This window comes from Vulpes vulpes, chromosome 16 (assembly GCF_048418805.1).
Source record: "Vulpes vulpes isolate BD-2025 chromosome 16, VulVul3, whole genome shotgun sequence".
Classification (NCBI taxonomy): Eukaryota; Metazoa; Chordata; class Mammalia; order Carnivora; family Canidae; genus Vulpes; species Vulpes vulpes.
The window spans coordinates 45,879,076-45,891,962 of NC_132795.1; the positions used below are offsets into that span (position 1 = coordinate 45,879,076).

At 38.3% G+C, this 12,887-nt stretch overlaps 1 protein-coding gene across 34 annotated transcripts in view; it reads right to left on the bottom strand.

Moving 5' to 3' along the window:
• CAPS2 (calcyphosine 2) overlaps nt 1–12,887 on the bottom strand; it is a 66,996-nt gene that overhangs the window by 23,708 nt on the left and 30,401 nt on the right. For 33 of the 34 annotated variants that reach the window (XM_072741310.1, XM_072741311.1, XM_072741298.1 and 30 more), the window contains 4 exons: nt 11,564–11,640; nt 9,832–9,986; nt 6,447–6,566; nt 3,754–3,850 (listed from right to left, as the gene is read on the bottom strand). In XM_072741310.1, coding sequence (XP_072597411.1) covers nt 3,754–3,850; nt 6,447–6,566; nt 9,832–9,986; nt 11,564–11,640 — 449 coding nt within the window. Of the gene's footprint in view, nt 1–3,753; nt 3,851–4,979; nt 5,193–6,446; nt 6,567–9,831; nt 9,987–11,563; nt 11,641–12,887 lie in introns of those variants that run through there. The other variant, XR_011997792.1, reaches the window with a different exon arrangement.

Below are 12,887 nucleotides of genomic sequence, written 5' to 3' on the forward strand. Positions count from 1 at the left end.
CTGATTCAGTCTTTTAATTCATTTGATTTTTTTTTAAGATTTTTATTTGACAGAGAGAGAGAGCGTGCAAAAGCAGGGGGAGGGAGAGAAGCAGGGGAGCCGGAGCCTGATGTGGGTCCCTCCCAGGACCCCAGGATAGTGACTCAACCGAAAGCAGATGCCTAACTGACTGAGTCACCCAGGGGCCCCCTCATTTGATTTTTTTTTTAATTCAGAAAGAGAACAATAAGCTATTTAGGTAGCTTGGATTATATTTGATCAGTTAAAGGGAAGGAACAATCTCAGGTGCGACCCTCCTCACACAGATCTACTCCTAGGATCCTAGCACAGAACAGGAAAAGACTCTCATTAAGGTTTTGTTAAAAGGAATTAAAAGATGAAAGGAAGCTACAGAATATGATAGATGATACTCAAAGAAAGTAGAGACACATATATAAAGGCAAAAGAGGGTAAGAAAAATTTAAATGACCCTCTAAATCATTTTGAAGTCATGTTGCATTTTGAAATAACAAACTTAAATTGGGAATACCACCTTAATAGTCTAAAGGGATGGGCAAAAACAGGATAAGAGTTGGATCTTTTCCAAAAACCAGAGGTTCTCTCCTGGACTTAGATAATAACTCATTGTACGGGGATCCCTGGGGGCTCAGCGGGTGAGCACCTGCCTTTGGCCCAGGGCATGACCCCAGGGTCCCGGGATCCAGTCCCGCATCGGGCTCCCTGCGTGGGGCCTGCTTCTCCCTCTGCCTGTGTCTCTGCCTCTCTCTCTGAGTCTCTCATGAATAAATAAAATCTTAAAAAAAAAAAAAAAACTCATTGTAAAGTGCCTTTCAAACTAAAAAACGCTTCAGACAACAAGATGTTTGCTGTCTTTTAAAACATGCATACAAAAATAGAGAATAAGTGATGATTCTATGTATAAAAAAAGACTGAATAAACAAGGACTGACTACTTACGTTCTGCAGAAATAGTAAAATAGAACAATAGAGTAGATTTGTTATTGAGTGTTAGTCAAGGATTAAAATTAATCAAGATCTGATCTATATAAAAATATAGACCTGTTGGCAGAAGAGATCTCCTCCTCTCTTTACCATCCATACTTTTGAACAAATGAGTTTTAACATTATTTTTGTAATGAAAACATTTTTAATTTAAATTTGTGTTTCAAATGCTCAAGAATTTTAGACCTCCTCTGTATCCCCACCCAAGAAATACGTATCTTTTACCATTTGTAACTAACCTTTCTTTCTCTCCTCTTAGATACCATGAAGTGTTTAATAAACAATGTTAAATTTCTAATATCTACACAGAAATACATTTGAGATATCTCATTCCTATTAAAGCTGAAAATACTTTTTTAATAAATTATTTAAGCAAAGTAAAAAAGTATTTCCTACAGTTAAATTATACAACAAAAGCCTTAATTTGAAATTAATTGTAAATAATCTAGGGACACCTAGGTGGTTTAGTCGGTTGAGCGTCCAAGTCTAGATTTCAGCTCAGGTCACAGGCTCAGGGTCTTAAGATCAAGCCTTGCATTGGGCTCTGTGCTCCGTGGGAAGTCTGCTTCTCTCCCTCCCTCCCTCCCTCTCCATCGGCCCCACCCCCTGCTCACATACACACTCACTCTCCTTCTCAAATAAATAAATAAATAAGTAAATAAATCTTTTTTAAAAATTATAAATAATCTATATTCCAGAGGTGGGTATGTGAATAGATTATAACTTGTAATGATAGATAATAATAATTTTTAAATTTTAAAAAACTGTAATTGGTGTTCCTCTTTTTCAGAGTGTTTATGTCTGCTAGCTTCTCTTCCTTAATGTGAATGTGAAGATGAGGTATGGAATTTCTCAAGCTAATGAAGGCTTCTCCAACAAGAACAAAACCCTCACCAACAATTCAATGACATCTAGCAAAACTAAAGCTACTTTAGCAATTTAATTAAGATTATTAGAGTGGGGAAAAAAAGATTAAAGAGAAGAACAACATAGGGGTGTTGAAATCACCTAATTTTGAAATAAGTAAACCATCTTGTTCCTATATTTAGCAAGACTAGAATGACATAGGTTTAAAGGAAAAGATATGCTAAATCCAATTAAATAATGCTAGAAATTTTCTTATGGCAACTGCAGTTCATTTAAAGACACTGATAAGCAAATTATTCAGACCTGAAATAGATTATTAGAAATTGGGAAGCCAGTGATGATTAGCTTTAATCTTCATAACAAACTGTTAGTTTTTTCACTTCATAATTAAAAGTAATAAATAAACCACTTATAAGGGTTAATGATGATAATAAACTGAAGTAATTATAGTATATCTTCTTTTAATAATAAAAATATTAAAGGAAAATTCTAGAACAATAGTATTCTATAATATTTAACAGTATATGATTAAAATCATAAATTAGAAAAAACTTCATAAAATATAAATTAAAAATGTTCAAAAAATATACAAACATATGTTTAACCTTCCAAATAACCAGGGAAATGCAAATAATCATTCTTTATAGTCTACTGGATTGGCAATATTCTATGGTGTTGGCATGATAGAGAAATAAATTCTCCAACTAATGGCAATATAATCTGGCTTAGTCATTTTACAATGCAATTTGGAAGTATCAATTAAAATTCAAAATGTAGACATTGTAGGTATTGAAACTACCCCTCCTGCATAGGAAACAGCAGACAATGAGCTTAAGGAGTCACAAATAAGCATGTTCATTGCTTCACTGCTTAGAAATTAAAAGTCTGCCAGTAGGAGACTAGCTAGGTAAACTGCAGTGTATTGATTTTTAAAAAGAATAAACGTAGCAGATAAAAATAAGGTCACTCATTGTGGATTATTAATATGGTAAGAGCTCCAAAACGTATTTTTGAGTGTAAAAAGTAAACTACATAGCAGTGTGTTCTTTGTACCTGTCACGTTAGAAAAAAAAAAAAAAAACACTTCAAGAAGTAGTAGATATTTATAGTACAGACACAACTATGAAAATTCATAGAGTAAGGACTGAAATGGTTAAATGATAATGTCTGCTACCTCTATGAAGGAAAGTGTAATGAAAAGAGGAGAGTTACCATGGCCAAGTGCTTTCCTTATACTGAAAATTTACAAATCAATTACGTAAAAATTAAAGTCAGAAGAAATATAGTAGAGAATGAATCCCTAAAATCACAGCTCTTCCCTGACTCGTGACAAAGTTACATCTGATAAACCCATTGTACACTGAAACTGTGCTGAGCCGAACATCATTTGCTCGCCTTGCTACTGACCACCAGCCTACCCTATCAGTGCTCAGGACACTTGCAATCACCTACACTTGGGCAGAGCACCTGATGCAAAGCCTAGCTCCTAACACAGCGCTGACTACCTCACGTAAGTTTTGGAATACTTGCACTGAAAGTGGAAAACAGAACGGCCACATGGGTAACTCAGAGAACTTGCACGTGTAATCGTCCGTCCTCTAAATCTACTCTGTTCTAACTCAAATTCCTCATAATCTCCTCTGTACAAAGTAAAAGTTCCATCTCATTTTATAAACATCAAAGAAAAAAAATAAACACAGACAATAGACCTAGGAATTTTTTAATGAAGAAGATCAATGGCTCTTATGTTTCTGGTTTTAAAAATAATTGTTTATTTCCTCCCTTAATGGCCTCAGGTCCACACTGTAAGTTAATATGATTTAAGGATATTACTTTTATTAATGACATTTTAGAAATCTAATGCATTTTGGCTCCTGATAATTACCTGAAATGACTTGAGGATGCTTCTTTGCACAGTAACATTTTCTTATGTCTGTAAGAGGCACACAGCCAGTTTTGTTGAAATCCAGTTTCATGAAGGCCTGAAGAGAGAAATGTTATTTTTTTTTCTGTGAAATCATTAAACATGAGAACCTAATTCTCTATTCTGTAGGAAGTTCTTTTTGAGCCAGTTTAAAAGTACTAAACTCGGGGCCCCTGCGGGGCTCAGTCAGGAAGGCATTTGCCTTCTGCTCCGGTCACGATCTCTGGGTCCTGGGATCGAGACCTGCATGGGGGCCCCCTGCCCAGTGGGGAGCCCGCTTCTCCCTCTCCCTCTCCCTCTCTCTCTCTGTTCTCTCTTTCTTTCTTTCTTTCAAATAAATAAATAAAATCTTCCAAAAAACAAAACAAAACAAAACAAAAAAACCCACAGTACTCTGCCATATATAAACTGATATATGAAGGGAACATCATGAATACAGGAAGATACTAGAGCAAAATGTTGGGCAATCTGCACCACACTTATTCTGTACTTTCTGGCCCCGTGACCTTGACAGGGTAACCTGACCTCTGGTGCTGAAGACTTGGCCAAAAGACCTTCTGGTAACTTCCAGCACTAGGAGTTATAGGAAACTGATAAATGGCCAAGACAAACTACCAGGACTGTTTTGACTCAAAAAGTGAACATGCAAATACTCATAACTAAAATCAGTGAGAAAGTACAATATTTTTTAAGTGACTTGACTCTATTTCCTTAAACTTAGCACTACTTTCTATATGCCAGTTGTTTTACTGCTCCTCTTACTCAATGCAATTTTTAGTATCATAAAATAAAAAATATTTTATGGGGAAGGGGAAGAGGAATGGGGCATATAGAAACACACAGCCACCCCAAAGCCACAGCCCCACTCGCAGAAGAGTCAAAACTACAATCAAGTTTGTTAATTCACAGTGTGTTCACAGAAATATGGTACCTGATATGGGCTGAACCCTCATCATACGCTGAAACCCTAACCCCTGCCCCTCCCCCACCTCAGAATGTGACTGTTATTTGGAGATGGGGGTAATGAGGTTAACATGGAATGACTAGGGTAGACTCCAATCCAGTGTGACTGGTCTATAAGGACAGGAGACGGGGACACAGACAACCAGACAGGGATGACCACGTGAGCACAGAGGGAAAGGCGGCCAGTCACAGGCCAAGGGGAAACGCCTCAGGAAACAACAGACCTGCCGACATCTTGGCCTTGGCCTTCTAGCCTCCAGGACTGTGAGGCGATAAATTTCTGTTTTTTAAATCAGCCAGTCTGCAGAATTTGCTAAGGCAGCCCTGGGAAAGGTACTCTGTAACTCTACTTTGGCCCCTAGTCCCAGTACCAAGATTCATGAAGGAGATAACCCTCCAGCTTCTACTTCGGAAACTCAAATCTGTCACCAGGACACCTGAAGTACAAATAAATTCAAATTTATAAATTATGTGAATTCATTCAACATAAAGTTTTTATTGCATCTTTTGGCTGGGAAAGATAAAAAATTTGATGTTTTCTATTTGAGATTTACACCTCGTGTAGTGGTTTATACTTTTCATGCACAAAAGCTTTGCCTCAGTATTAGACACATCTACATCTTATATCAGGTGCACGTCCAAAAAAGAAGGAAACTACGTCGCTCAAAAGTATGCTCTGAAAATGGCCCTCAGAACCTGAGTAATACGTACTTTCCTATAAAAATCGAGGCTCCTGGGGGCACCTGGGTGGCTCAGTCGGTTAAGCCTCAACCCTTGATTTGGGTTCAGGTCATGATCGGGGGGTGAGAAGGAGCCGGTGTTGGGCTCCCACTGGGGGTGGAGCCTGCGTGGGATCCTCTCTCCTCCTCAGCCCACCCTGCATCTTGAGCACACACTCTCTCTCTCACCCTCCAAAATAAATAAATTCATGAATGTTTAGAAAAAAAAAATCAGGGGTCCTGTTTTTCATTCTAATCTAATAAGGTCATTTTAATCATCATTTGAACAGCTCGCTAACATGCATATTATAAAACCCAGAGAAACAGCTCTTAGTCATGGTCCTAAGATTGAGCCTCGACCCTGGAACAGCCATAATGTTAAGAATTTTACCTGTTGAATCCTTGTACCAACTCTATGAGACAAGAAACTAAGATCAGAGATATTTAATAATAAATAGTCATATAACTGGTCATTTATGGAGCCAGCAATTTATGGAACTAGTCACCTGTGAACCCAAAATTTGATTTCAGATTTTATTTTCCTTTTAAAATCTGTTTCTAGGGATCCCTGGGTGGCGCAGCGGTTTGGCGCCTGCCTTTGGCCCAGGGCACGATCCTGGAGACCCGGGATCGAATCCCACGTCGGGCTCCCAGTGCATGGAGCCTGCTTCTCCCTCTGCCTGTGTCTCTGCCTCTGTGTGTGTGTGTGTGTGTGTGTGTGTGTGTGTGTGTGTGACTATCATAAATAAATAAAAATTTTTAAAAAAAATCTGTTTCTAAAACACACCCTCAAATTATTTTGCTTTGTCCTGGAAGATCTGTACGTGTACGTGTTTGCCTCTATCTACTAAACCCAAAAGACATTACGGCTAAAAGGACTGAAGACATGTGCAAAGGTAATTCAATACAGTTTTGAAATGGTGAGCCCGACACTCTTAAAGGCGACTTTCAAAGATCACTTGACGAAGTTACCTTCCGGACAAACGATTTCCTGTACTCATTCATTTCCCCAATGACGGCGCGTGTGAACTCTCCATAGTCGGCCTTGCCACCCGCGTGGCCCTCCAGAACTTGCCACGCAGACTCCAGGGCCTAGAAGCGTTCAGAGAGCAGATTCGGTCCACGGTAGGCAGCACCACAACTGAACTCCTCTCAACAATGTTTTGTTACTACTTTTGTAGCCCCAACCGGGTGGCGGACTCAAGGCAATTCCAAAAACTTGCATGTAAACCCAAACAAAGGTGCTAAGAGAGCTACTTGCAGGAACCCCGTGGTGATGACAGTGCCCTACAGTTAAGGGTCACGTAGGAGGGGCAGTTTCACAAATTCGTATTTTAAGTTTGATTCCTTTCTATACAAAAATGCTTACCACCTATCGAATTTGAACATGGAATTATCTCTGAGTATTAAACACATGGCAACAACAAAGTCCCTCGGGTTCCGCGAGGCTTCCTAACAGCCTGCCTGCTGGCCCTCACATTTGATGGCTCAGGACATCGGAACAGCTCCAACATCATTCCACAGTTCACACCCAAAGGTGTTATTTTGAGTAAATCCTCATGCCAGTTTGTTCCTTGCACCATTGCCACTTACTTCTTTGCAAATGCATAATTTCATAGAATGTTCTACTCATAAAGTTCCTAATAACAAAAAGAATCACAGCATGGGGTTTTCTTCTACTCCAGTAAATCAATATATTTTCAGTGCTTCAGTCAGGCTGCTAGCTTTCAATGAGAATGTAAATAAGATAGCTAGCAAGGTGCTGACAAACGATGGGTACGAATAAAAGTTCTCTGCTACTACCTCCTATTTTCAATGACCCCTAATTTGTCTGTTACAATGCCCAATACATGACTGACTTTAAGAGTCTGTAAAATTGCTCTTAAATTTAAAAATGAGCTTGACCTTTAAAATCATACATAATACGGATAAAAGATGAATTTGCATGCTCTGTTCATGGACTAGAATTAAAAGATACTGCTTGAAGCTTAAAATAAATAATTTTCAAAAATGGAATAATTTACCAAAAGTGGCAACGAATCCATGGAAGTCTTTCTAAGATACGGTAGAGAATGGAAAATAACTTAGTTGAAAAAAAAAAACTGAGCTTAAATTATAGTATCTCTAATAAATTAGGCTACTTAGGATGCATATCAATTTTTTACATTTCAGATCAGGGAAAAATGACTATGTCTTCCCCAAACTAGTTCCACAATTAGACCCAGATGGTGATTCTTGATTTCTTATTTTTGCTTATCATTGCAGGGTTCCTTAATGGTATTAAAGGGGCAAAAGGAGGGGATATTATTTTTTAAATAAGAAAAAGGGAAGCTTATATTTTCCAAGTATATGTTAGAAGTCTTATATAATTATTTTAGTTTTTATTCCTGACTCCCAGTGATAAAAATTTAGCAATCAACCAAGAAGAGAAGTACTACTGGTTGATGCAGAATGCCAGACTGGCCTAGAGTATCTGGGTTCCAAGTGGAATTACCTGTGTGATTGTGGATGAAGACACCAAGGCGTTCTAATTTAATGCTGCTGTTTTTACTGTTACCATTATTTTTTTATTCTTGAGAGGAAGAGTTAAAGTTAGATGATTTCTGGTATGCTTCACTAGGTGGGCCACAAAGTTAAATTTGGTAAAAAACACAAAAGAAGGAGCGCCTAGGTGGCTCAGTCGGTTGAGCCTCTGGCTCAGGTCATGATCCGGGGTTCTGGCCCCCTGCTCCGTGGGGAGCCGGCTTCTTCCTCTGCTCTGCATCTCCCTGCTTGTTTCTCTCTCTCTCTCTCTCTCTCTCTCACATAATAAATAAACACACACACACACACACAGTGTGTCACAGTGATAAGCACATCAAACAGGCACAGGATTTTAGCTGGAAAGGTACATTCCTGCGTCATCTTCTCATCTGAGGTTCAAAGTAACTCTGGCCACAGGTATCATCTGTGGATTGCCCACGTAGAGCCTGGCAATCAGAAAAGGTAAAAGACCTATGCAAGACCACACACTTGAAGTAGTAAGTCTAGAGCTTGAATCTCCATCTCCTAAGTTCAATTCCCAGTGTTCTTCCCACAGAATACACTAGGTCTTGTGACAAGACCATTTGAAGCAAGAGACTCTCTCATCTCATCTCATCCTTGAGGCAGATGTGTTCCAAATGTGCTTTTAGAATACAGCCCAACCTTCTTAGCACAGCACGCAAGGCTTCCGGGCAGTGGACCCTGCCAGGCTTACTTCCCCCGGGTCTTCTCTTTCCCCATCTCATGCATCCACCCACGTAAACTGACGCTGTTCATTCAGCACCTGCCCTATGCTAGGTTCCGTCTGAGGTGTTAGATACAGAGCAGGAAGTCAGAGCACCTTGGGCCCTGTCCTGATGGAGCTTACACTCTACTTGCCAGAAAAGCCAGAAAACCCTTGCAAAGTGGCATGAAGAAAATAAAATTGCAAATGGTATAGAGAGGACCAGGGATCATGTGCAGCATTGGACACATCACTGTAGAGCCCCAGCCAGGGAAAGCCTGCAGGATGGGAAATCCAGCCACTCAAAGGTCTAGTCGGAGGTTGTTCACAGCGTAAGGAACGGGATGTGTGGAAGCTCAGGGGCCGGGGGAGTGAGGCTGAGGTTCTGCAATTCCTAGAACAGGCAACACACGCCCTCGCCTTCGTGCCTTCACACGTGCTTCTCCTTTCATGTGAAGCATCACTGTGTGATCCATATTCCTCCTCCCGTCTTGTCTGTTTAACTCCTCCTCATCTTTCACAACTCAGCTGAGCCACAGCCTCCCCTGGGAATCCTCCTCTTCCCGGTAACCTGGCCTGGTTCTCTATTTAGCACATATGGTGTTTAAATTCTTCCTATCTTTCTTTTCCTTTGATTATAAAGACCTTAAGAGGACAGAGTGTGTCTTCTCAGAGCTTAGAGAAGTGCCTACGTACTAGGTTCTTAGTAGGTGTATGAGGGAGGAATGAATATTGGAATTTTAAAGTTAACAGTACTTGTTGCCTGGAGGCTAACACTGATTATGAGGCATAAAGAGACACATGGGGGCCCCTGGTGGCTCCGTCGGTGAAGCATCCAAATCGAGATCTGGGCTCAGTTCATGATCTCAGGGTTGTGCAATCGAGCCCTGGATGGGGTTCAGGGTCTGGGGTTCAGGGCTCAGCACAGAGTCTGCTTCTGTCTTCCTCTTCGTCTGCCCTGACTCAACTCATGCTATAAATAAATAAATAAATAAATAAATAAATAAATAAATAAATAAATAATAAAATCCTCCCAAAACCTAGGAGACACACATGAACTACTAAAATCTCAGAAGGAAAGTAAGCAATGTCCTTCATCGCAGTACATACGTCTTCAGACACTTGCAAGTGAAACTCTTGCAGAGCTTGCTTGACAGCTGCCTTGTCCAAAAGTCCAGTTCCTTCCTTGTCCAATTGTTTAAGGTATTTTCCCAATCCGGTCAAAATACGAACACCCCTTTTGAGTAGCTGTTCTTTTAGCACATCTGTTTAGGAAGAAGAGAGAGCGAGAAACCAATTATTCCCATACACAAGGTACCACTTGTCTCTCTTTTTTTTTTTCCACTTTTTGTTTTTTCCACTTGTCTCTTGTAGGAAAATTAAAGCTGATGTGAGTGGTGTAAGGGATGTGAATATGCACCCGGGGGGCATGTAGGACTGGCAAGACTCCGGGAGCCTGGAAGCTTTCAGAAGAGTGTTCAGCATAAATACACTAGAACTATAGCACCACTGTGTGGTCAAAGTGTTATATGGAAAAGTAAGGGATCACTTCCTCAGCATGAAAATAATTTACGTGTCCCAAATAAAATCTTAGTTTTTACTTTCCAGGCTTCCTCTTCATCTAATGACCTCACACCTCGTTCCTCTTTGCCATAATTACAAAATTGATGCCAGGCAAGTCACTCAGAAATAACAAGCTCAAAGTCTCTAAAATAGTTTGGAATCTTCACATCGTAACCTCCATATGAACGACATCAAGGCTCTGGAGTGCTTTCTTCTACTTACACACTTAAAGTAACGCTTTCTTCTAGGAATTTTTAGTTATATTCTCAAGCTTTTAGCATTCTCTTTGCAGGCCAGTGATCACATTTAATACAGTTTGCACCATCTTTACTTAAGAAAACATAGTTCACTTTACAAAGCAGTTATTAAATTCATAAAGAACAGATATCACGGATTCAACAGTGACAAATCCTGTGCTGCCCAGGACAGAACAGAGAAAATGGTTTCCTGACAATGACATCAGGAATCTCGGGGGAGTTCCATCACCAACCCCAGACAACTTTTAAATCTGTTTCTAGCCTTCTTACTACTCTCGTATCATTTTTAAGTGACAAATAGGATTTATCGAACTTCATAAATTATAGGTTGATTTCTGTGATTACTTGTCTAATGTCTTCTCCTTGACCATGAGAATCACCAAAGGAGCTGTCTATCTGAGCCTAGTATATTCCAGCGGTTACAAGACTGGACCCTACAAACAAAATCTGTAACGTCTTTTCATGTCCGAAGCCTGCACATATCTCATTTATTACTACAACTCTGGAAAGTTAATAAAACTGGTTATCCCCATTTTAGAGATGAAGAAAAAATTGTAAGAGGTTTACACAATATAATATGTCTACCAAATGGCAGAGTCCAAACGCCAACCTGGCTCCCAGTCTAGCATTTTTCTTTTATAAGAGGCTGCCATAAATCTCTTTAGGATATCATCTCATGCATAAAACAAGTATTATATTACAAAAATCACTTACATTTATTCATTTCATGGAGAAAACCCATACTATCTAGTGCTTTCTAATACTCTTAAATTCATAATTCAAAAAAAAATTCATAATTCATACAATACTAGTTATTCAGTTAAACAAGATCATTAAAATGGAAAAAATCCTAAAAATGTTTTTTCAAATCTACCAACTTTATAAAATATTTTTAAATATATAAATTCCTAAAAAGATAAGCAAATAAGAAATATAAACAAAGTGCCTTTGTTATAAAACTAAAACTATAAAACTATATCATTGCAATTAGAACTACTTGAGACTATAGTCACAATCCATACCTTGAACAGCCTCTAGGACAAGCCTATCATTGGCTTCTTGACTGGTTATATCATCTTCATGTTCCACAGAATCAGTTCTGCAATTGATATGTTCACAGCAGATAAAAATCTATTGTTTTGCGATCTTCAGTACAAAAACTTTACTAAGCTCTTCTCTGTTCCAGATTCAAAGAAACTCTCCGAATTGGAAGAGGGCTTAGAGATTTCTCAAGTCCCAGCTGGCTTGCTGCCATAATCCCCAGAAAGATTAAATATGCTAAATCGAGCTAAAATCCTTAAGCCTTCCTAGAAGTACCTTTAAACATTATATTCATTTGGTAGCTATATCGATGTTCTTTTAAAATAATTAAAACGATAAAATTTAAAAGCATTTCTAATTTTCAAAGTACAAAATGTAAACACATTATTTTAAAAAGCCAAAAAATTGGGACGCCTGGGTGGCTCAGTGGTTGAGCGTCTGCCTTTGGCTCAGGGTGTGATCCCAGGGTCCTGGGATCGAGTCCTGCGTCAGGTTTCCTGCGTGGAGCCTGCTTCTGCCTGTGTCTCTGCTTCTCTCTCTCACTGTCTCTCATGAATAAATAAAATCTTTAAAAATATATATATAAGTAAGTAAGTAAATAAATAAATAAATAAATAGCAAAAAAAAAAACTGTATTCATTTGAACAATATAGTAAATGACAAAGAAACAGATGTCCTTTAGCTAATTCAGGGGATGTGGCTTCTAATGCACATACAGTATGCCAATTATTGTCATTTTGAAATGGATTCAGCACCAAGAAACGCTCGAAAGAGTAGGATAAATCCATGTATATTTTGTTATTTAAAAATATGTATTTTAATATATATTCTATTATCATATATATTTTATATTTTACTTATGTAACTTATACACAAATATGTATATAAAATGTATATTGTTTATGTATAATGCCATGAATGCTATGAATCAAAACTGTTTTTAAATGAATTTGGATTTTTTTAAATCACACAATATATATATTATATACTCAAATAATATAGATTGTAACTGACATGTTCATACATATATGTGATAACATATAATGTTTTATATAATATGTATTCTGTGATTAAAAAACTCAAATTCATTTAAAAGCACTTTTGATTCACAGCATTATTTCTTCATTATGCATATCATTAATCATGTGAAACTCAAGACATTCTTTAAGTGCTAAAAAAAAGCATTACACTAAAAATGTGGGAAATGTTATAGTACTGTACTGTAGCCTACCTTTTGTCTTTTTTATTTTTTTATTTTTAAAGATTTTATTTATTGGTTCATGAGAGACAAAAAGAGGCAGAGAC